Source organism: Protopterus annectens, chromosome 5.part0 (genome assembly GCF_019279795.1).
Source record: "Protopterus annectens isolate FY-2018-M chromosome 5.part0, PAN1.0, whole genome shotgun sequence".
Classification (NCBI taxonomy): domain Eukaryota; kingdom Metazoa; phylum Chordata; order Ceratodontiformes; family Protopteridae; genus Protopterus; species Protopterus annectens.
In genome coordinates, this window is record NC_056735.1 from 355,584,255 (window position 1) to 355,609,273 (window position 25,019).

Consider the following 25,019-nt stretch of genomic DNA (forward strand, 5'->3'; position numbering starts at 1 on the left):
AGATCTGATGAAGAAAGACATACCATTTGAGTGTAGAGAAAAAAAAAAACAAAAGAATAGATACCAAGATCACACAGAAAAAAAAAACAGTCAGTAAAAAACAAAGAAAAATCTAGTCAAGCTAGACTTTCCACCGTGTGATTCCTTGAAACCTCTTGCTTTAGAGGTAACATGGGATGTATGCAAATGACCCTTAAGGACATCAGATTTTTCAGCTATATGGCAGTTCTTATATGTCCGTGACTTTTTCTTCAGTTTTGACTGATTTATTTTTTTCTGTGTGACCTTAGTACTCCATTGTTTTAGTTTGTTGGTTTGGATATTTTGCAGTCCCCCTAATGGGGATTGACATCAGTTTGGTACAACAACCCTGTGTTTCCATATTTTAGCTAAACATTCCAATTTATGCTGTAGTGGCGAGGTTATAAGGATGCAGAAACATGCATCCCCACAGCTAGTGGTTTTTGGCTTTATCTGCCTTAATTTGTCCTTAACAGACTTTAAAAAGGAAAAAAAAAGTCATGGACATTCAGAACTGCCGTATAGCTGAAACACCTGATGTCCTTAAAGGGTCATTTACATATATCCCTTGTTACCTCTAATGCAAGAGGTTTCAAGGAATCGCACAGTGAAAAGTCTAACTTGGCTAGATTTTTCTTTTAGTTTTTATTGTAGGGGGAAAAAAAACAAGAAGACACACTGGAGCAGTTATGCTAATAGTTGGTGCCCAAAGGCGTTTAGCTCATACTTCGACATTCATTAGTCCTGAAGATATAATGAGACCTCTACAAGTTGGTAAGCAAAAGGTGATAAATTATGCAAGGACGTTGCCATCAGATTTCTAGAAGGGGTACTCCTTAGACTGTCAACAAAAAAATGAAATGTTATGAACCTGTGAACATTTTTTATGCATCTGTTTGGCAAAGAGTACACACATCACAAACCACAATTTAAGGCAGTATTTCACAGCCCAAGGTCTACTACATTTGTTTTTATTTTCTCCAAAAATTAGGGTTTTTAATACCGTGACAGGAACATTCCTGAGTCTGGGAATGGTTTAAATTTCATACCTAGCAATTATAGTGTCCTGCATATGAGAGACAAAGTCATAAAATATAAGGCTATGCATGCAGAACTACAGCAGTACAGCTTCATAGGTGTGTACCAGGCTAATGGCCCTGGAGTCTTTAAAAGCCTAGCTCATAGGATTACCCTGGCATTGTGCCACCCGACCTTAGTTCCCAGTGCCTCTGTCGAGTAGAGTCACTGGAGTGATCCCCGGGGTGAATTTTCTATTTCCCATCCACTCATCAAGATTTCTCATGAAGAGGGCCAGTGAGGTGCTCTGCTTATTATGTATGGGAAGTCTATTCCATAGCATGGGCAGTCTCTGGGTTATGAACCTGTCCCTCCAGCATGTTCTGTTGATTGTGGTAATGAGGTTGAGGTCTCTGGAGTGTGTGGTGTGGAAGGATTAGGATTTCTTTTAGATGCAGCATTTCTGACGGAGCTGGGTCAGGAATGGCTTTGTAAGTCCAGCAGAGATCGCCTCTAAGTAGGCGATATGAGACCGAGAATAATTGTGGAGTTTGAGTCTGTCCATATAGGACAAGTGTTTAAGGCCCGAGATCCTGTTTGTGAGGTACTTTTGTGGCCTCTCCAGTTGTTGCAGGTGTCTTATGAGGTACATGCCAAATGGGGCACTGTACTCGATGATTGGCCTGATGAGGGAAGAGTAGAGGGAGACAATGACCTCTTTCTTCCTGGATGCAAAACCGTTAGTAATGATATGTGCCACACAGGACTTTCTGACCACAGTGGCAATGTGGTGGTCAAAAGAGAGGTTGCTGTCAACCTGTGTTCCCAGATATCTTATAACGCCTTCTGTGTTCAGTGGACTACCATTGATGTGGTAATTCATGGGAACCGTGTTTTTCCCAAAGGGGATGACAACACATTTTTGGCAATGAGCTTAAGGCCATGGTTCTGACACCAGTTGTTGGTCTCAGTAAGGCCTTTCTGTAGGATGTCAACATCACTTGGGGAGTTAATAATAGCTCCCAACTTGCAATCGTCTGTGAACTTTGTCAGCCAGAGTCCCTTCATGTTGGCCTTGGACTTCAGCAAAGTAGATAGCAAACAGGAGAGGACCCAGGACCAAACCATGTGGGACTCCACTCGTGACTGGTCAGCAGTATGACTTGGGAGTCAGCTACTTTCACACTGTGGGTTCTATCTGTGAACCAGTTTGCAACCACCTGGTGATATAGGGGTTGATGCCTAGCTTAGTGAGTTTTTCTAGGATTCCTGAGTGGGAAATGGTATCAAAGGCCTTGGCCAGATCAAGGTAGGCTATATGAACCACCTTGCCTTCATCCACAGCTCTGGTAACTGACTCAAAGAAGTTGACCAAGTTGAGAAGGCATGATCTACCCTTCACAAAACCAAACTGTGTGGGATCCAGAGTTTGGAGAGTCCCTATATCCTTGTTTATTAGGACCATGATGATGCGTTCTATAGCTTTGCATGTCAGACTCATCAGGCTAATGGGGCGGTAGTTCCCAGGGTCTGTAGTCACTCCTCCTCTGTGGAGAGGGATGACTGTAGCAGTGCGCCATTCGGTAGGGACAAAGCCTGAGGTGATGCTGTGATTGAACAGGGCACACAGGTGAGGTGCCATTTTACTCTGTAGTTCATGTAGAACACAGCCGGGGATATTGTCAGGTCCCATAGAAGCTGTACTGTTGGCCTTGGACAGTGCTGTTTCAACCTGTGCAGCAGTAATACTGGGTGCCTGGCAATCTACTGGTGTTGTGATTCATCCTTTTGGGGGGAGGGATAAAGTTGGCACTGAATCTGTTGGCCAGTATATTGGCAATATCTGTTGGTTTGGTATAGGAAGTACCATTGTGCAGTAGCTCAAAGCAAATCTGGGTATTGCTGTGGAGAGTCTTTACATAACTGTAGAAGGCCTTGTGGTTGTCTTACTATCTGCTGCAATTTTGTTTTCATAGCTAGCTTTAGAGGATTTGATGAGGGATCTCAACTTTTTGTTGAGGCTGATAAGGGAGTTTTTCCAGTCTTGGGACTTCACCTCATTCCGCATCAGTTTCCTTCTTCTGTTGTAGAGTTTGTTTATGGCAGGGTACCACCAGATTGGTGTTCTTTTTTTGGAGGAGCGCGTCTTGGTTCTATTGGGAAAGGCGAGATCCATGCATTTGTGTATGTGTTCATACAGTGCACTGGTGTATGATTCGACAGTCATGCAACTATTCTCCATTTGTATTGGGTGCTGTGAAGTTAGCTACCTCTGTTTTTAGGAGCCCAAAGTTAGCTTTGGGGAAGTTTTTCATAGTGGCTAACTTTGCGGGGGGGGGGGGATGTGGATTTCCAAGGTGATTAGTTTGTGGTCATGTCTAACCAGGGAGAAGTTGACTATTGGTGTAGAGCAATGGTCGTCCATGTTAGTAATGACCAGGTCGAGGATGTTGCTACCTCTAGCAGGGGTAAGAACGAGCTGGTCCAGGGCATTGGAATTAATGAATTCCAGGAAATGTTGGGCAAGTATATTGATACATGAGTAGTTTTCCCAGTTAATGGAGGGGTAGTTGAAGTCGCCCAGTATGAGAGTGTTAGGTTGGACCCTAGTATTCTCCAGGGTGCTTAGGAATGTGGAGTCTTGGGACATGGTTGGGGACCTAAAGCAGGCTACAACCTGAATCTCATGTCTAACCAGGGAGAAGTTGACTATTGGTGTAGAGCAATGGTCGCCCATGTTAGTAATGACCAGGTCGAGGATGTTGCTACCTCTAGCAGGGGTAAGAACGAGCTGGTCCAGGGCATTGGAATTAATGAATTCCAGGAAATGTTGGGCAAGTATATTGATACATGAGTAGTTTTCCCAGTTAATGGAGGGGTAGTTGAAGTCGCCCAGTATGAGAATGTTAGGTTGGACCCTAGTATTCTCCAGGGTGCTTAGGAACGTGGAGTCTTGGGACATGGTTGGGGACCTAAAGCAGGCTACAACCTGAATCGCTGTCTTGCCCAATGTTAGCCGCACCTGAAGTATCTCAAGATGCGTTATGTTGGGCTACCAGTCTAGAGGTGTGCGCATCCTTTATGAATATGGAAACACCACCTCCATTGGAGCTTCGGTCCAAGTTCTGGGGCCGAAAGGTGTGGAATGAATTATAGCCTGGTAGTGCAGGGGTGCTTTCTGCTGCCTTGAACCAGGTCTCTTTTACAGCACAAATGTCGATGTTCTCCATTTTAAGGAGTGGTTTGAGCGAGTGCATTTTGAGATTTAGACTTTTAGCTTTGAGCAGCATGACCCTCTTATTGCATTTGTTTTGTAGCTGTTGTGGTGGTAATTTGGTCTTGGGAACACCACCTAAAAAAGGCACTATAGAGGTGGCAAGAGCCTTGGTCAGTGTCTGGAAGCCTAGAGATGACAGATGCAGGCCATCTTTGGCAAAGCATCAAGGTCTGTCACTCATGTCATCACAAGCAGACAGATACTGGATCCCCTTAGAATGACACCAGAAACTTAGCCAATTGTTGAAATCAGTAATTTTCTGCTTGTACTGTGGTATAATTCTGGGTGATGGTAGGATGCTGCTCAGGGCTAGTGTCATACCTGCCTGGGCTACATAATCTGAGAGCTCCTCCATTTCTCTTTTCATGTAGTCCTGGGAGGTAGGTCTCGGGTCATTCACACCCACATATAGTCCCGGGAGGTACGTTTCGGGTCATTCACACCCACATGTACAATGACAGAGTCATATTTGTACCTGTTGTTGAAGGACCTGAATGCATGCGTTATGTGGTGGATCCTGGTGCTTGACAGGCATCTGACTGTTACTTTCTCCTTATTCAACTTAGTGAGTGGGACATCAGTGTGCCTCACTATCGAGTCACCTACAACTAGTGTGGGCATGCTGTTTTGCGTTGGGGGGCTTTGGTTGAGTGGCACACACTTTACTTGTGTCTCGTGATTAGTGTTGTGTTGTGGTGGTTGAGTGCATTTCTGCCTTGGAGATCTCTGCTGTTTGGGTAGATTTTTATTGAGAGCTTCCACAAAGATGGGTGTGTGGTTTGTAAGGCAGTGCTGGTGTGTGTTCTGGAGGGCTATGTGTTCCATGTGGTGTGGTGCAAGTGTTGACCTTCTCCTCTTGATCAGCTATTCTGGTCTTAGCTGGAGAGTGTGTGGCTTCCAATCTGGATATGTAAGCGCATCTCTCGCAAGTGTGAGTGTTGGGGGGGGGGTAAGAGGAGAGGGTTGTCAGTGTACATGAGGCAATTGCTACGTTGCCTCAGGATGCCCAAGTTCACCAGGTTAAGTGGAGAAAGCACAGGGAACTGACCTTTAGACATGCCTAGAGGGGGGTGGGCATTAATAATAAGTACTGGAGCTGTTTCCTTGTAGAACATTTAGTGCTGTTAGCACTTTTGTGTGCTATAATAATTTCCTATCAGAAGTCTGATAAAGTGCTAAACTAATAAGCTAGTAAAAGTGCAGGAGAGGAAAGAACTAGCAGATCTAAGGGAAAAATTGAAGAGCAGACTTTGGCACCACTCAGAAGCTTACAAACAGTCCTGGATACAGCAAATATGTACCTGGACTAGACTAGTTGCAGGAAAGGCAGGAAGCAAGCGGAAATGCGGGCTTTTAAACCAGAAAGTTGAAAGATGGAAAACCTGCCCAAATGGCCAGTAAGCTAGAATGTCTGGGCCAGAAACCACTCCTCTTGTAGTAGATAGGCAACCTAGTGCTTACCACTCCCAATGATACACTAGAAGGCTTCCCTCCAACACAGAAAGGCTTGGGGGGCTCAGAAGCTTGCATATAGTCCTGGATACAGCAGATCTGTACCTGGATTAGACTAGTTACAGGAAAGGTGGGAAACGAGCGGAAACACAGGCTTTTAAACCAGGAAGTTTGTAAAGTTGAAGCCAAGGGTGGATTGTGGAAACAAAGGGTGGCTTTGTTCACAAATGCCTTCTCAATAATGCTTCTCAAAACCAGTATCCTTAAATAGAATATTTAAGTTTTAATTTGCATATAAAAAGTTTCAAATCCACTGTGGCAGTTTGCCCTCATGCTAGCTTTAAAAGAAAATCCTAGGCTTAATAAATTCAGTTTTTAAGAGAAATGTTCATTTGTGTATTTAAAAGTAAATTCATATTGTCGTTGACTATAACCTTCTTGGGATTCATTACAATTGTCACCCTCATTAGATTTTCGGACCTGTTGCTCATCCTCTCCCTCTTCCCTGGTTGGTCTGACAACCTTGGGAAGAATCTGTCACATGATTGCTATCCATTGGTAGTGGCTCATAAGACAAGTTTGCCTCTGTGCTATTCTCTATGATCTCTGCATTGCTGTTTGACATTGTGTAGAGGGAGGAGATACGCTGTCACATTCTCGTAGGCAGTCTTTTATGTACTATCTTCATCCTTTTCCTCTCTGATATCATTTTGGTATAAAGGTTGGGTGTGATAAAAATAGTCTAATGGTAAACAAATTTAAACCTTTTAGAATGATTTTTTTTTTGTATTTTAAATCTTTTAATTCAGTTAAGTATGAATAGATTTGTTATTGTATTTTATCAGAAGTTTTTACAATTGAAGTACAGTGTCATTAAAAAATTCCCTTTGGTCTGTATAAAAAGTGTCATCTGAATGTATACTATTTAGAAATATGTAAACTCTCAAGCCTTTTGGAACTATTTTGTTAGAAATACAATGTTCCAAATATTAATTGCCATGTAAAAGAGACTGCTGTTTATTTATTTAAATTTTTTCTGAAATAGTTTCAAATTACCCTGGTAGGTATTAGAATCCATGCTGTTACCTTGAACTACTTCTGCATAAGTAGGCATCCTTCCGTAAAGGTTATTAGTTTGCTATAAAAAAGTGCTGCAGGTAGTAACACGTAGCAACAGCAACAGAAACAGGAACTTCTGTTGCAGACAAGGGACTGGCGAGACATCCAGTTATATCCCACGGACTGCCACCAATTAATGTGATGTCCAGCCAATACCCCATCGAACTGCCTCCAATTAAATGTGACATCCAGATAATATCCCAAGTGACTACCAGCAGTAAATGTGACATCCCATACTATCCTGGGTCAGTAACTAAGGAGCTTCAGTCCTCACTACTGACTCCAATGTGAGACTCACTTAAACAGGAGTAATATTTCACAATTTTCCCCTAAGAGCACAACAGGAACACACTGCATAATCTGGGACTGGAAAGTATATTTCTGTACACCCCTAATGTAACTCCTTATTACACACTTCAGAGGAATGTGTCCCAGTTTAAGACCTCTGATACACTCGCACTTAAAGGAAATTTAAATCTCACATCTCACATATCCAGACACCTGGGAAAACCTGACGCAGATTTCCAGCTGTGTCCCTTCCCCAAAATAATATGGTGATGCTGCCACCATTCAGAGTTTCTTCATGCCCTTCTAAAGGGGTGTCCAGTTATGAAAGTTATCAAAATAAATGATCGCTACGATCAGAGCAGCCAGGCCTTCGAGGGGACCTGGTGAGTATCAGACGGGTATAAACACACTCTAAGCTCTAAAGAAAAACACTGATTTCCCCTCACAATGTAAAGTAATGAAGAACGTGTAATAATAAGTAAAGTGATTACAAGAATATTAATCAGTAACTTTCAATAAACACCAGAATGCAATCACCAGAAATGTAAAATTAAACTGTAGGATAGAAGTCCATCATTCTAGAAAAACTCTGTCTGAATAACTAAACTTTTCTAATCTAACTAGAGAATACTGTCCCTGATCCTGATCTAATCTAAAGCATAACAGCAAGGTAAAGACAGGCTTACAGGTTTTGGTGAGTTCTCTTTCATGAGTGTTCACTAACTGCAACTCTTCACTAACAGCTGCTCTTCACAAACTGCTCAGTACTTGACTAACTGCACAGTTTAACAGTATCAACTGTATTTTATTTTAAAAATGACAGCTGTTTGAAATTTTTTTTCCTGTCGATCAGCTGTTCAAATAATCACCTAGGAACCTGGAACATTCTAATGACATCACCTACTGTTCAGCTAATTATCCACAGTAGTTTAGTATCTCCCTCTCAAACATGCACAATTAGAAATGTATCAAACACCGACAAGTTCTTTAAACATTCTATTTAAACAGGGAAATACTAAGCATTTCAAAAACTTATTTACATTTTCACAATTAGACACACTGGCATACAAGTTAATCTGAAAATATACACAAATCTCCTGTCAGACATGCTAACACACAGACAATAGTGTTTTCAATTTCTTCACATTTCTCCACCCCTTTAAACCAACGCTTGAGAAAAATGGGTCCATTGGGAATATTAACTCACTCCTCTCCCAGGCAGTTCATCTGCATTGGAATTGTTATCCCCACTGCAGTGTTGTTTGGTCATATCATATGCTTGCAGTCCTAGACTCCACCTCAGTAACTTGGCGTTTTTCTTACTGACCCTATTAAGCCATGTTAGAGAGATATGATCTTTGAGTACAATGAATCTTCTCCCGTAAAGATAGGGCCGCAGCATTTGCAATGCCCACAGTATGGCCAAACACTCTTTCTTCACGGCTGCATAACACTCTCTGGGTTGGAGTCTATGGCTCAGATATACCACTGGGTGCTCTTCTCCTTCTGCAGAAACTTGGCTGAGCACAGCCCCCATCCCATAATTTGAAGCATCTACCTGTACAATAAATTATTTATTGTAATCTGGGCTGGCTAACACAGAGGGTCCTCCCAAAAGTTTATGGAATGCCTGTGCACAACCTGTAGGTCCACACTACCCTGTCTGGTTTATTCTTCCTAGTTAGGTCAGTAAGGGGTGCAGTTATGGTACTGTAATTGGCACAAATTTCCTATAGTACCCCGCTGTGCCTAGAAATGCTCTCACTTTTTTTCATAGCAACAGAACTGGCTACTCCTGAATAGTTTTCACCTTAACAGATTCTAGCCTAATTTTACCACTTCCCAACTAAGTGACGTCTGCCATACCCACTTGACACTTGCTGGGTGTAATGGTTAGTCCTGCTGAACTTAATCTATCCAAGACCTCCTCATATGTTGGTCTGCAAATGCCCATAGCATAGTATTCAATATAGAGTTTAACCTCTCCTCAAGACTATTAGTCTGATAATAGTAGGGAGTTTTCTTTAAATGTTTCACCCCACAACACTTCCACAGACAAGTCAGCAGGTCTGACATGAAGTTGGCACCTTGACCAGTCAGTATTTCCCCATGGGAAACCTACTCTGCTGAAAATTTTTAGCAAAGCACTTGCCTCCTTTTCTACATCAAGATCACCCGCAAAAGGAATTTTGGGGACTTTAGCTAGAAGGGGCAGATGGTAGGCTCTAGGCTCTACCATTTGCCACATTATCTCACCTTCCAACCCTGTTTTAGGAGTCCAGTCTTTATACAGCAAACCGTCCTTATCTGCCTCGATATCCTCTACACAAGGAATATTATGGACTATAGCTAGAACTGGAAGATGATAGGCTCTACCAACTGCCATACTACCTCACCTTCCAGCCCCCCCCTTAGCATTCCAGTCTTTATAGAACAGCCTTTTGTTCCCATGTACAGACTCCCCTCTTCCTTGAACCTCAGCTGCTTCCTTCACCGTCTCTCTCAAGCTTTGTACTTGTAGGGTCCATAAGTTGAGCCTGTCTCAACTGTACATTTGTGACGCTCCCAAGCTCCTCTTCCATAGGAAGCCTAGTATCTTCTGACAGCTGTACCTCACTGTAACTTGAGTGCTATCACTCACCTCCATCCTTGCAGTCACTGTGTTTAAGGGAACATCAGTACCCCCAGCAGCTGTGGCTCACTTTCAGACTTAACTGCTACAGGATAGCTGCTTCTCTGAAACAGCCACCACACTAATCCCAGCTTCAGGTATGAGATCTGTCTGGTTCTCTCCCAGACTACCAGACCTACTTGTCTGTCTGCCTCCCAGCCTATGTGTCACTGCATGCACAAAAGGCAGTGCATCATCACGGTCATTCCCTGTCAGGACATCTGCAGGAATATTCTCAAACACAAACTCCCGTTCCACAGGAAGCCTAGTGACTTCTGGCAGCTGCACCTCACTGTCACTCTGGGTACCACCTCTCGCCTCTGTCCTCACAGTCACTGTGTCCAAGGGAACATCGGTACCTCCCAGCAGCTTTGGCTTACATTCAGACTTACTGCTACCAGATAGCACCTTCTCTGAAACAGCCACCATGCCAGTCTCAGCTTTAGTTATGTGATCTTTCTGGGTCTCTCTGAGTACCGGACCTATATGCCTTTCTCAAAGCCTGAGTGCATGTCACTGCTTGTACACAGGGAATGACTGATGATGCAGCACCTTATCAGGACATCCACAGGAATATCCTCAAAAACATCTACTTGCTTGCTTCCTGTTCCACCCACTCATTCAAGATGAACCCTAGTCAAAGGTATTTGGAACAGGGTCCGTCCCAATGCTCTGACTGGAGTGGACCGCCCAAGCAAGTACTGCTCTTCTCTAACTACTGCAGGCCTCACAATGGTTATATCAGAAGCTGTTAGCAGTTACCTATTAAAATGTACTAAGATTGGATATACATTTTAGGGATAATTTGGCACCCCATTTGCTTCTAAACAACCTACCAGTGGCAGTTTGTCATCCACACTTACTGGCTCCCTCACTTTCTGTTTCTTACCTTGCCTTGATGGATATTTGGCTGCTGTGTGTCCCGTCTTGTTGCACTTGAAACATCTAATCCCTAATTGTGCACTTGGATTAGGAGTTTCCCCTGTTGATGGTGTGCTCTGTTGGACTGCTTTAGACTGCCACCATGGGTTCCCTAGTGTCCATGTACAGTACTGGGTATCCCTTTCCTATGGAGTGGTGCTCTGCTTGCCACATAGTTCCCCTTTTTTCCCCAGCTCCTCTGCAGAGTTGCACTCACGGTCTGCTAACCAGATTCTCATGTCATCAGTTAAAGTACTGAGGGCTTGTTTCCTCACCAAAAGGTCTGCCATCACTCAAAAGTGGTGACCTGACATCCACTCACCCATCTGTGAAACTAAGTACTTAAGGCAACAATGCAATCACGTACACTTTCATCTGCTTTGTGTCTGTGTTCATGAAACTTTTTTCTATAAGGTTCAGGTGTTAGTTTAAAACGGTCTAGAAGACGGTTCTTAACTTTTAACATAATTCAAACAGTATACATCAAACAATTTTGACAATGCATGAGCAGCTTTACCATGGAGTAAGGGAGTCAAGAGCCAAACCGAGAGCTCACGGTCAACCTCATATTGTCTGTATACTCTCCCAAAAATATGAATAAAACTGTCAAGGTCCTTCCCTTCCCTGTACTGAGGAAAAAGTTAACTGACCTGTAGGGCTTCTGGGAACCCGTTATTCCCTTCCCCATTACCTCCATGCAGACACGAGTTACTTACAGCCTCTGAAAGGATTTTATTATATATTGTACAGTTTAGATGCACCCAGTTGTTCTATCTCAGGGTTTTATTATATGATTTTCAGTTTAAATGCATCAGATTGTTCTATATCCTGTGCTGGTAAGTACTTTTAGTCTAATATATTTAAGTTTGTTAATTTTACTTTGTTTAGTATGTCTAGTCTCACATTTGGTTGAACTGAGTTTAGGGATTTCACTAATAAAATGTTAGGGACACCTCCAGTGCTGTAGACACAGGGCTTTAAATAAAACAGTACAATGTTTCATAATATTAACCTTATAGAAGTAGGTTGCTGAGAGGCAGGACAGTTTAACTCTCCTTATTTCAGTTTTAGCAGGGAGATCCTTCCTATGTTACTACCTTTCAAGTTGTAGGTAGTTTGGAGGGGGATAGAAGTAGGTTGCTGAGGGGCAGGACAGTTTAACTCTCCTTATTTCAGTTTAAGCAGGGAGATCTTTCCTATGTTGCAAGCCTTTCAAGTTGTGGGTAGTTTGGAGGGGGATAGCACCAATGTAATGAAGCAGCGTACTGGGTCAGGAGCACCGGGCGTTTCATGGGGGTCCACTGACTGCAACTCCTCACTAACAGCTGCCCTTCACAAACTGCTCAGTACTGGACTAATTGCTGAGAGAACATGCAAGAGTGACTGTGCAACATCACGGGCACTAGCTGTGACAGTGTCCACTAACACTTGCTGTAAAGTTAAGGCGGCAGCTGTTTCTAACATATTAGTCATAGCTAAGCTCTGAATTTACATGTCTCTAAATTGCTTGCCATGTTTGATTTTTGTCATTTGCTTATGTTGCAAGTCTTATTAGGATGATGGCACTTATTTGCAGTCCATTTTGCAGTCATTTGCATACCTTGAATACTGTTTCTTCTACAGCAGGATTCTGAATTGTCCACCCTTCCCACATATTCCAGGTCACACTGTTTCACATAATATTGAATGCTAACATTTTCTCAAAACTCTCCATAACTAATGGCAGTAAGGAGCTAAGAGGTAGATCTGACCAGTCTAGTGAGGAAAAGTGGTGGAATATTTCACAGCTATATTACTGAGCAAAGAAAAACAAAAGGAGGAAAGGTGAAGCTTAAACAAAGCAGAAAGTGGATGGATGGAGATGGAGTGTTTAAGAAGTACAGATGCTGAAAAAATAGTTATAATATTTGCAAAAGAAGAGAGAGAAGGTACCATCCAGAATGTAAAAGGACTTTTAGAGTGTATTTGAGTATGCACATGTGTACTGATAAGATGTCCTTAAAGTATCGTAAAAGAACTAAAACAAATGGTGGACAAGGCTGAGACTTAACAGATTCATCCTAAAATTCTTGGAGAACTAAAGGAAAAATAGCTGAATTGTAAAAAAAAAAAAAAAAATGGTGTTCTAGGTCTGTATCATAAGTGGTTTTAATACATGGCAATTGCAAAATGTTTAATTTTATGTTACCCAATTTATGTCCGCTGTCTGTGTAAATGATTCTATGTATTGTTTTCTTCTACAGATTATGTCTAGAATCTCTTTATGTATTTGATTTCAATGCATGTTTTTGCATGAGGTTTTTTCCCCAGGCCTCCATCAAATAGGGACTTTGACCAAGGTTTCAAGTAAATGTATATAAGTAGGTCATCCTAAAAAGATCTTTGAAGAAATAAGTATTTGTATTGCCTCCAGTAGATATATTAAATTAGTGAAACTGATTTGAAATGTTGTCATGCAGTTACTTCAGTTCATACAGTTTATAGTCGCTCAAGTTATATTTCTTATACTTGAGATATATATGATCATCTGAAGTAGAAACGCTTCTCACAGCGAAAGAAACAAGTTAATGTTTCATTAAGTCTGATCAGTGGTAAGCTATGTTAAAGCAAAAATGTAATACACTTCCTTCATAGCAGTTTTCCCATTGTCTGTCATTTTGAAATATTAGGAGATATATGTTAGCATACTCTCAACCTCTTAGAGCAAGCAATCTGGACAAAGCCATAAATAAAAGTGGGATGAAAGCCCAAAAATGGGGACCATTTTTTAAATATTGGTCTTGCAAACTTAGAAAGTTGATAGATTAACAGATTTTGCATTAACATGAACTTTCTGAAGGGTATGAAGTCTGAAACAGATATCATCATTATTTTCTAACTTCAGTCTTTAATGATTTGCCAGTAATTTGCCAATAAACCACAATTTTATGAAAACAGACCAAAATATGAGACAAAAATCTGGACATTCTGTGAAAATCTGTGCAGTTGAGAGGTCTGTTAATGTTAGTGCTGCCCAATTTAAATTGAATGGTTTCCTTTATGTTACATAGTAAAATGTTTGCCTACTTTATACACATTTTATGATTTTGTGTCTTTTCAGTTTTCGTCCGTTCTGAGTTTTACTTGTGTTTTAGTTTCAACTGTGTTGAATACAGGACATATTCTCTACAGCACATAAACCACAAAATCAGAAATAAATGCAAGGGAAAAATTATGTTTATAGTACCTCTACTTTCTCTGTCTTGACTTCCATATCAATAATGTTACCAGAAAGCATTTGCCTGCAAACTTTTCATCCAGATCTATAATTAGTTAATAAACTCTTCTCCTCTTGGAAAGGCAGAAATTGATAGAAGGAAGAATTTCCTTAAAATGAATGGAAAACTTGCTGGGAAATAATGTATTAGGTGATAGTATGCATTACATAAACTATTCTTCAAGTTTTTTTTCTTAATTTTCTTCTTTCTGTGTTGATTCCCATCTATGCTGCTCTAAATTTCAAAATAAAAATGCAGGGTAATGAATTAAAAATGAGACACTGGCCACTTTCTCACCTATCTGTTGTAAAGAGGAGAATTTAGGGAATGGGTAGTGGAAATTATTGGGGAGTTACTTTAAGAAGATAGAAATTTCTTCTAAAAATATAGCTAGGGTGAGGGATAAATAAAGTGGAGTTTAAAAATAGATTGGAAATGAAAGCGAGATCTGGTTAAGAAGTAACAAGAAATATTTAGTGGAACTGACATGTTAAAAGTATTGCAGAGTAAGGGGAATCTCAAAGAGCAAGAGGAGGAGCAATTGCAGAATGCTAAATGGAAAATAAGGGATTACCTCGATAATGTGTATGAGTTTAGAAATGTTTCTGTTAAGCAACTGTTTTTTGATGATAACTCTAGAGCATAAAATCTTTTAGCACAATGACTCGGGCAGCAGAAAGTAGAAAGGGTTAGAGAGCCTATAACAAGGAAGATAACAAAAAAACCCTGTAGAGATAATAGAACAATTTCAGAAATTTTATGAAAGTTTGTGTAAAGCAGAGAAATAAGGAAATCGAGAAAAGGTACAAATGGAAATGTTTATAGAAAAATTAAATATGCCAAGGTTAGAAGTAGATGAGGCTCAATTATTAACAGGATAGGAGAAGATGAGATAAAAACAGTGGTGTATAACCAATCAACAGGAAAGTCCCCAGGAATACCTGGTATTCCTGTGGAAACTTGAAAGCTAGGAGGTAAAAAACTGATAAACCTCTGGAAGTTTTGTTTAACAGTATTTTTAAGAGGAGAAGTACCAGCATCCTGGAAGAAAGCGGTGGTGGTCGCAGTACCTAAAGAGGGTAAAAGACCCATCATATCCAGCTTCATACAGGCCCATTTCAATCCTAAACCATGATTATAAACTATTTGTCTTCAATGGCTAAAAGAATGGCAATGGTGATGCCAAAATTGATAGGTATGGATCAGTGTGGTTTTGTGGAGGGGAGGCAAACGTTTGACCACATTGACAGAACATTGATGATCCAGAGGGAAGCAGAATGTAAGAAAATACCATTGTTATTGTTTGGGCTTTTTGACAGAATAAGCTGGGAGTTTGAGCAGGGCAATAGAAGCATTTGCATTCCCTGATGAATTTATAAGGTTAATTAGGAGAATTATATGAGGGATTGTAGGCGAAAATTAAAGTGGGTGAGTTCCTCTCTAATGATGATTTTTGTTTGAGCAGAAGAACCAGGAAGTTGTATCCTCTTTCCCCTTTGGTATTTGCATTATATTTAGATCCATTGGCAAAGAAAATAAGAGACTTGAAGTTCAAGGATATAATTGGTATGGTAGGCAAGAAAAGCTGGCTCTTTGCAGATATTATTTTATACTTGATAAAACCAGAAAAATATTTCAGTGTTGTGGAACATTTTGAGCCAGTTTCATATCTTTTTGGGATACACAATTAATGAAGCTAAAACAAAGGCAATAGCTGAATTATGTACCCACACACAGATTGATTCAGCAATGTCCATATTTATGGGGACATGACAAAATGAAGTACTTAGGGTTGTGGATTAAAAAGGATTCTGGTGTGCCAGCTAAGGATATGTGGAAAGAGACTAAATTTAAGATAATACAAAAACTGAGAAATTTGAAGTGGTGTTATATGGATAGCAAGATACAAGCAGTTAAAATATTTTAGTCCCTTTAGTTTTATACACAGGTCAGGCATATTTTTGTCAACCAGAGTAGAAGTTGTGGATTGCAGTTAATAGAGCTGAACGCATAGCTCTCAACTGTCCAGATTTTTGACTCCTATTTTTGGTCCATTTCTCATAAAATTGTAGATTTCCGGCAAATCATTGAAGACTGAAGTCCAGAAAATAATGGCAGATATTTGAATTTCAAGCTTAATATCCATGGTAATGCAAAACCTGTTCTAGCAACTTTCCAAGTTTATAACAACAATATTTAAAAAGTGTCCTAATTTTTGGGCCTTTGTCCACCCATTATTTGTGGCTTTGTCCAGATTTCTTGCTGGTTGAGAGGTATGAGCTGAAGGATCTTAACTGGAAGGGGAAGACAGCAAGAGTCAAGTGAGATAAGCTGATTCTTCCAATAGAACAAGGCGGTTTGGGATTACCCGATTTGAAGGGGTATTTCAGAGCTACAAAGTTAAGACTATTGTTCATAGCACAAGCAGAAACCAAAGGGGGGCTGGAATTGGAGAAAACTGACAAAATAATTAAGGTATTGGGAGCAGATAATTAAAGAGGGAACGGTAACAATGGGACGAGGCCAATAATATATTTGGAGTGCAGGCTAGAGATAAAGAGTTATGTCAGAGTATAAGGCAAAGAGAAAGAAATAGAGGGATCCTAAGTGAAAGAACAACACTGGTAGAGTTTGTAGTAGATTCTAGAACATAAGCTGTTGCAGAGCATACAGAATATTGCATGATAGCTATAAGAATCAGTCAGAGGATGTTAGAAAGGATTAGAAAGAGAGATTTGATAAGCAATTCACAAAGAAGCAATGGGGGATATATGTATACATCCCAAATATGCACCAAAATCTAGAAGATTTAGGATCTCTGCTTGGAAGTGTTTACATAAGTATTTGTATACCACAAGTAAGACTCCGAAGAATTTTCCTCAGGTAGACAGGAAATATTGGAGGTGTGATGGGGGAAAAGAGGTAATTGGGAACATATTTTCTGAGGGTGTAATGAGTTGGCAGACTGAAGATTCCCTGCAGACAACTCTGAAAAGGAAACTGGGTGAGCAAATTGGTGTAACTAAAGAAATTATTTTTTTAGCTATAATACAGAATTGGAATTGCCTAGACATAGTAAGGCTTTGCTGAGTCTGACTGTGTTGGCTACCGAAAAAAAAACAATTACTAGAAAATGGAATCAGTCTAAACCAACTGTACTAGAAGTAGTGAGTATAGTAAAAGAAATAAAACAATTGGAATTGGGATCTTTAGAAAAGGATTAGGACAAATGACATAGAACAAGTGGGAATTTTGAGAACAATGTATGCAGAGGAAGAACACTGTTTAAAAGAAGGCAGGATTTGAATGAGCTGTGTGATGTTTGACTGACAATGACTGTATAGATAATTTTAGTTGCAAACATTGTACATCTATGTCAGAATGGTTTGTGATATGTAATGCTTGCCACTAAAATTTATGTCCGTATGGTTTTCATTTATATAAATGTCATCATAATCTCCTTTCGGCTTATCCCGGTTAGGGGTCGCCACAACAGAACAACGATCCGCAGAACAATTGGCAGTGGAGTTTTACGGTGCTGAGTTGCTAGCCCTGGTGCCCAACCTTCCACAGAAGGCACACACTCACACCTAGGGCCAATTGAGCGTGTCCAATCCACCTACAGCATGTCTTTGGGATGTGGGAGGAAACCCACGTAACCACAGGGAGGACATGCAGACTCCGCACAGAAGGCACCCCAACCGAGAATTTTCATTTATATAAATGTGTGATTGTCATATTTGAAAATTTAATAAAGATTTTTCTTATTTTAAAAAAATAGCTCTAAATTGTCCCCGCTTTCTTTTTCTTTTTTTTTCTTTTTTTGCCCTGTCCCCTTATAAAATTTTGATTCTGCTCTGTCAACTATTTAAGTGAATTAAAAAAAGTTAGAATTGCCCTTGATTTTTGGTCTTTGTCCCTCATTATTTTTGGTTTTGCCCAGAATTCATGATCAGAGAAGTTTGGAGATTATGCCTAAGTCAGACTACAGAAGTTCTGCATGACAAGCTTGGATAGTTAATTTTGAATCCAGAATTTGGAGCTCTGTCTAAGGTTATTGCCCTGTACCGATCCGTCTGCCATAGCTCCTTAACTCTTGGATTTAAAACAACCATCAGCCAAGCATTGAATTTGTGTACTTTTATATCCAGCATGAATTCTTTTAGGTTATAGATATAGCCAACCCAAAGTTTGTATTACAGTTGGTTTGTCTGCGCATGATGATAGTGACGTGTTTCCATTTTAGTCGCTTTTTTCAAGCTGGCTTATATTCTTCCATAGACTGAATTCCTCTCTTCAGTTATTGCAAGTCATCTTGTGTGACAGTGCAGTTAGGCTGCAAAACCTGTCCTGCCCCATCACCTTTACTAGAGTTTTGACAACTACTTGACTACTATTTTTTAAGTGATCTTTTCCTTAGCCTCTTCAATTGATAGCTTCCTGTTTTTAACTGCTATTTATAGTAGGTGGTGGTTTATAAACACTCTTGTACTTAGAACCATGTTGTACTCTATTGTTTTAGCAATTTATGGCTGCCTCCTGGAAGTGCCAGACCCGATGCTGCAGTCCTGAGTTTTTAAAAGTTAAAGTACAATTCTAACAAAAAAAAAAAAACAGTGAATTCTAAAACTCAGTGTTACACTTCTAAAGCATTTTTTTGCAGTGGACTTTGTTTTCCCGTGCACCTAGCACCCCTGCTATTTGTATACTGGCTCTAAGATGGCTGTACCTTTTGGACTAGGGGGAGTATGCTGCTTTGTAGTGCAATCTGGAAATTGCTATTGTTCCCGTTTGCACTTAAATTCTCTGTGTTCAGAAGCATCACCATTCTGGTCCTTAGATTTTCATGACACCTGCTGTTTGTCATTTTCTATATTATGCCTTTAAATAGACATATAACTGCCAACTTGCCAGTCGAGATAATGAAGTTTTCACAGCTCTGGTTTGGTGGTATCCTTGAGTCTAAAGGTGGTTGTTTTTCTGTATAATAGGTGAATGGGGTGTGTTGATAATTGCACTCCTTCATTGGGAGGATAATGAAGTTTTCACAGCTCTGGTTTGGTGGTATCCTTGAGTCTAAAGGTGGTTGTTTTTCTGTATAATAGGTGAATGGGGTGTGTTGATAATTGCACTCCTTCATTGGGAGGAGGGTAAGACTATGCTGCTTGAGCTGAATGGGCAAATGTGTCTGTGTACAGGGCTGCAGGCAGTTTGCTTGTGCTGTGGTGATAGCACTGCATTTCAGTGATGTTGAGCAACAGACCAGCAAGGGCTTTGGATTGCCATGGTGAATGCTGTGACTGACTGACTACTAGTGCTCCTAGACCAGATTTGGACTAATGCTGCTTTTCTTGGATATACTGTGGCCAGCAAACACTACCTCACAATGGAATATCCATTATTTGGTTTGTTAGAGTGAGCAAGGAGTTTATGAACTGAAAATGTGTAATTAATAAGGAAGGCTGTTATAAATTTTGACGTCACAGTAGTGCAGTAGTTTAGTTGGTATTGCTACTTCGCAGTGTTTGGTTCTCCAATATGATTTGCAGACTGAGTGCCTTCAATGCCGATGTTGCACGGCCAGCTTGTTTTTTGATGGGGTTCTGATTTCCTTTTCAGCTGAAAGACCATTAAGTAGGTGGATTGATGATTGTAAATGCTCGTAGGTGTATGTGCAGTGTGACTGTACGTTTCCTATGATGGACTGATTATCTGTTCAAAACTGATTGCTATTTTGTGTCCATGGTTTGTGGATATTAAGTATTAAGCATAGCTGCAGTGGATGTTGGTGGTTGTGGACTGGAGAGTAGGTCTGTTGGATCCGAGTGATGTTGGGAAAAAAAAAAAAAAAGATGAAATTTCTAGAGCTTCTCGCTCGTCAATAAAAATGTATAATTATTTGCATTACTGATGTGAGAGCCTTTTGTTTCTTTTCATGCTTGTGTAACTTGCTCAGATTGATAGATAATTTGAAACATGTTTTATTGTACTTATTTTACAGTTTCATCCAAACTGTTCAGTGTGCAGAGAATGGAGGAATGAAATTCTGAGCCATCACACAAACAGAAATGGTGAAATAAACTGGGGAAACTGCAGACCTTGGCTGTGGTCATCTGAGCACTGGGAAGTTGCAAAGGTAATACTTTTTTTTTCTGCCCATTGCTCTTCATTGAGTACTGATGAATAATTTAATAGTGGGCTACAGTTATTTTCACAACATAATGACTGTGATAGACATGTGTGCAACTTTGCAGAATGACAGCAAAAGTGAAGATTGACCCATCCCAGTATCAGTCCTTGTACTCCATTTTCAAATCTCTGTAAGATTATCAAGTTAATAAATCACAGCCCTACTGATTAAAGCTCATTCATTCATGCCCTGAAGACAAATGGACAACCAGTTGAAAGTAATTTAACTTTTCCAAGTTTGTTGACCTTCAACTTGGCTTTAATAGCTAGAAAGGTATAGGGGCACAGTGTTCTGCATAGAAGGTATGAGGGACTTTGCCCTCCGGCAAAAAAAAGTTTGACGATTGTGTGATTTTTGTGGTCTCCTGGGATGTGAACTGTAAGATTTTAACAGCTAGTGAGGTAATGGGCATAACTAGAGTCCTCTGTACAGTTTGCAAGACCTAAAAAATGTAATCAGAATGGGCTTCCATCCGTATAGTAGCTGCACCCATAAATAGTGCTTGCTGTCAAAGAATTTTGGACTTTGAATTGCTAGTGTGGAATTGCAGAACAGATGAGCAAGTAAAGGATGAAGGATGCAGAACTTTAAACTAAATACTGTAAACTCTGGGATACAGGTATGCTCACTCAGTTTTTCTGCACACTAAATTGTCCCTTCCTTCCTTCCTTATTAGTGTATAGGTAGCAGCAGTCATAGGGACAATTAGGGTAACTAGATTCTTTTGGCCACTGTCCAATCTGTGAGTACATTTAGATGGACTGCACTTCACTTCAGTAGTGGCATCCATAAAAAAATACTGTTCCCTGAGCTAGAATTCTGGATTGAAAAGACTTGATGTAAAATTGCATAGGTAATAAGCAGGTAAAGGATCAAGCTTCCAGGACTTTATACTGTGACTACATGTTTTGTGGATGCAAAAATATTTACTTAGTTTTTTCCACATATTTAAGTGCTGCTTCCTTATTTGTTAGCTCATGAAGTTATTGCCATTATAACATACAAAATGTGGTTTATGAAAGTGATCAAGAAATGATGTTTTCGATTTTTGAGATCCTCTGCCTATGTTAACTCAACGTAAATGGTATCCAGTACTACTGCTTTTCATGGTATATGTAAGAGGAGTGTAATGTTGAGGAATATGATAAACTGAGAGATACCAAGGATGTAGTCTAACCTCAATGAGGGGTGTATTAAATCTAAGACCTCTATTGAATTTTTACCATATGGCATGCAAATCAATAACTGCAGTGTACTTATTTTAATGAAATCTTTAATATTAATTTGTAGATTTATAGCTCATTCCCCATGAACTGAATACTACTGTATAGCTGTAGAAAAAGCAAACTGTCTATCAGTTAAGCAAAGAGCAGACCTACTGCTAAGTTCACAACTGTTCAAACTACTACACTAGAGGTGACATAATGTTTAAGATCTTTATCTCACAGATAAAAAATAAGAGGTTTGATTCTTTTCTCTGATTATTGGCTAGGCTTGTAATAGTCTGCAGACTGATAGTCTGGTAATTAGCTATGAATATACTCTCCCTCTTTTAACTTTAAGACAAGTTTCCATGTGCAACCTCAGAACCTGAGTCATATGGTCCCGTAACACAAATTTCACTTAACAAACTTCATAGCTCTCACCGCGCGTTCTCAATTCTTGGCCCCAAACTGTGGGAATCATTCCCACCCGAACTTTAACGCACTTAATCTTACCTAAAGTTCCATGGTCTGATTAGTCTAGCAAAATGTTTCTGCAGCTCAACAGGCCAAATAACCTAAATCAACTAATACCTCTCCAATACCCTAACTGCTCTACTAATTTCCATTGCATCGATTCTCCCACTTCAGACTATATACCACGCTTTATATATATATATATATATATATATATATATATATATATATATATATATATATATATATATATATATATGTGTGTGTGTGGTATGCGTTTGTGTGCACGCATGTGTATATCTCTGTATCTATCTATATATGTATATATTGTGTATATATTGATGTGTGTGTATGTATGTATTTGTCTGTGTATATATATACATACACACATACACATTATTTATTTATTTATTTATTTATTTATATATATATATATATATATATATATATATATATATATGTATATATATATATATATATATATATATATAGTGTGTGCGTATATTATATATATATGAGTCCCCTTCAGAAGGACTAACTTTTAAAACCTTGACTTTCATATGGCCGAGACCATATGATTGAACTTTTAAAAGTTCAAACGGTCTGAATGGGGATCTCCATAGAGCACGGAACGGGAAGATTTCCCTTTACGGCAATGTAGTGCGATCTCTGAGTTGGTGTATTTAAATAGTGGGGGGTGTGGGGGGATGCGGGGGGGCTTACCCCCCTGCTAGCACTCTCTAGTTTTTTTTTTCTGCATTTTCGAACATTCAGATGTTCAATCATATGGTCTCGGCCATATGAAAGTCAAACATTTGGATGTTCAGTTATGTGAAGTAGACCCATAGGTATGTAATGTGTGTGTATGTGTGTGTATAAATAATATAAATAAATAAAAAAAAAATATATATATATATATATATATATATATATATATATATATATATAAATGTGTGCGTATGTATAGATATATACGTGTGTGTGTGTATATATATATATATATATGTTTGTATGTGTGTATGTATATATATATATATATATATATGTGTGTGTATATATATATGTTTGTATGTGTGTGTGTGTATATATATATATATATATATATATATATATATATATATATATATATATATGTGTGTGTGTGTGTGTATATGTATGTATATATATATATATATGTGTGTGTGTGTGTGTATGTATATGTATATATATATATATATATATATATATATAAATATATATATATATATATATATATATATATATATATATATATATATACACACACACACACACACCGGGATTCATGAAGCGCAAGGACGGTGGTAGGCTTGCACCGACAGTGCGGCGTGAAGATGGCGAAATAGCGCCAAATGCATATTAATGAAGGCGCGCTGCCACCACAGCCACGTGCACATGAAAGGAGCGCGAGTGCGTAGGGTGTGTCGAAGTGCCGCACGGTGGCGTGGAAATGGCAGCTGTCATCGTGCAACCTAAAATGCTTGCATATAACAAGTTGCAAGATAGTAATCACATCTGTCAGTGTCCGTGTATACTGAAACGTATGCAAAGCATGCAAGAAAGTTCCTGCGAACACAAAGTGAAGAAGCAAACAGAAATGCACGGTAGGGAATAACGGGTCCCTATCCCGCGAACAAATGACATGGAAGACCGTGTGGCCGTAGTCCAACGCAGTGTAGATAGCTATACCAAGTGGAAGTGAAACGCATCATTTGTTAGCAAGCCGCCAGTAGGTACATCCAGCCCAATGGTGAGGGTCACCAGCTGACCCATAATGTGAGGGAGGGTACACAGCTGGGCAGATGTGTCCATAACAAAATACACGATAAATGTAGATATCTAGCGACCGTATGTCCAAGTCATATCCCACAAGGCATGTAATTATCACATACAAAAGGTATGTCCGTATTTCACATACCAAATGTGATAGGAAATAGAATAAGCATGTAAACGAAACAGAAGGAGCATATAAACAGCTACAACAATAAGGAAACATGTAGGCTGAAAGGCACAGTATAATCCAAACCGTCGACTGTGGGGATGTGTTGTCCAGTACAGTCGGATATGTATACGGAATATATCCCATCCTGGACATTGGAAAAGGTGGCATCCTACCAATGAGTAGAACAGGCTGCCAAATTCCGGAATTCAGCGGTACAAGCCGAACTTGTCAGGATGTGTCACAGTTGAACGGGTAGTACCCGGGTATACCAACCATGTAATGAAAGTTAAGTATGGGCGTGTACCTATGTGCGTGAGGTATAGCATGTGAAAAGCAAACAAGGCAGGTAGTCCACACAACCATACAGGTACCTGACACATGTAGGGTATTCAATGTGTTACTCTGGCCATGGCATGGGCCAATAACCAAAGCAGTGATGTATGGGGTGTGAGGAATCTGTGTGTGTTGGGGGATGGGTAATGGTACAATCCTCCAAGGCGATACTGTGTCGTATGTATAATAGGTGAAGCGGAGGTGTATGAGGGAGCAGCGGGTGAAGCTGAAAGAAACACAAAAACACATGTATAAACAGCTGCAGTACAAGCAGACAGGCCATACTGTAGAACACAATCCCACAAACATATGAATATTGAAATGTGCGAGACAAATGTATAGACATGTCACCGGCACATACCCACAGATTGGTCCTGATGGAACTGGCCATAACAAATGCAACACACCTGGATGCATAATAGACTACCCAGCATCCCCTCCACATCACACAACCAGCTCCTGTACATGAACGTCCACCAAATCCAGCCATACTTGGCCTACTGGTTTGGTGCAGACACAGCTACACACATAGTGACCAGTACGCATATGTAGTAGGTAGTGTCACCCTAGGCAGTTGCAGGATTGCACACTATGTATCCCTTGCATGTAAAATCCCCAGCACATTTTCTTAATGCCAGAAAGATGTTCGTTATTTCTCTTGTTGTGGATCGGTCCAATTTTTAGATATCCCTCATGGGATACGTAACCTGTGTAAACATTAGAATGGAAGACACGAAGTCCAGTCCAGTAGATATCTGGACACAAGTTGGAATGTGCATTAGAGGTGCACGACACAGTCCAGCCCTAAGTGGTCATGCATACCCTACTATCCAG

At 39.9% G+C, this 25,019-nt stretch overlaps 1 protein-coding gene across 5 annotated transcripts in view; it reads left to right on the forward strand.

Moving 5' to 3' along the window:
- Window positions 1–25,019, forward strand: part of LOC122802630 (uncharacterized protein CXorf38-like) — a 615,103-nt gene that overhangs the window by 19,582 nt on the left and 570,502 nt on the right. For all 5 annotated transcript variants that reach the window (XM_044072325.1, XM_044072324.1, XM_044072323.1 and 2 more), the window contains one exon: window positions 20,025–20,159. In XM_044072325.1, the coding sequence (XP_043928260.1) occupies window positions 20,025–20,159 (135 nt within the window). The remainder of the gene's footprint in view (window positions 1–20,024; window positions 20,160–25,019) is intronic.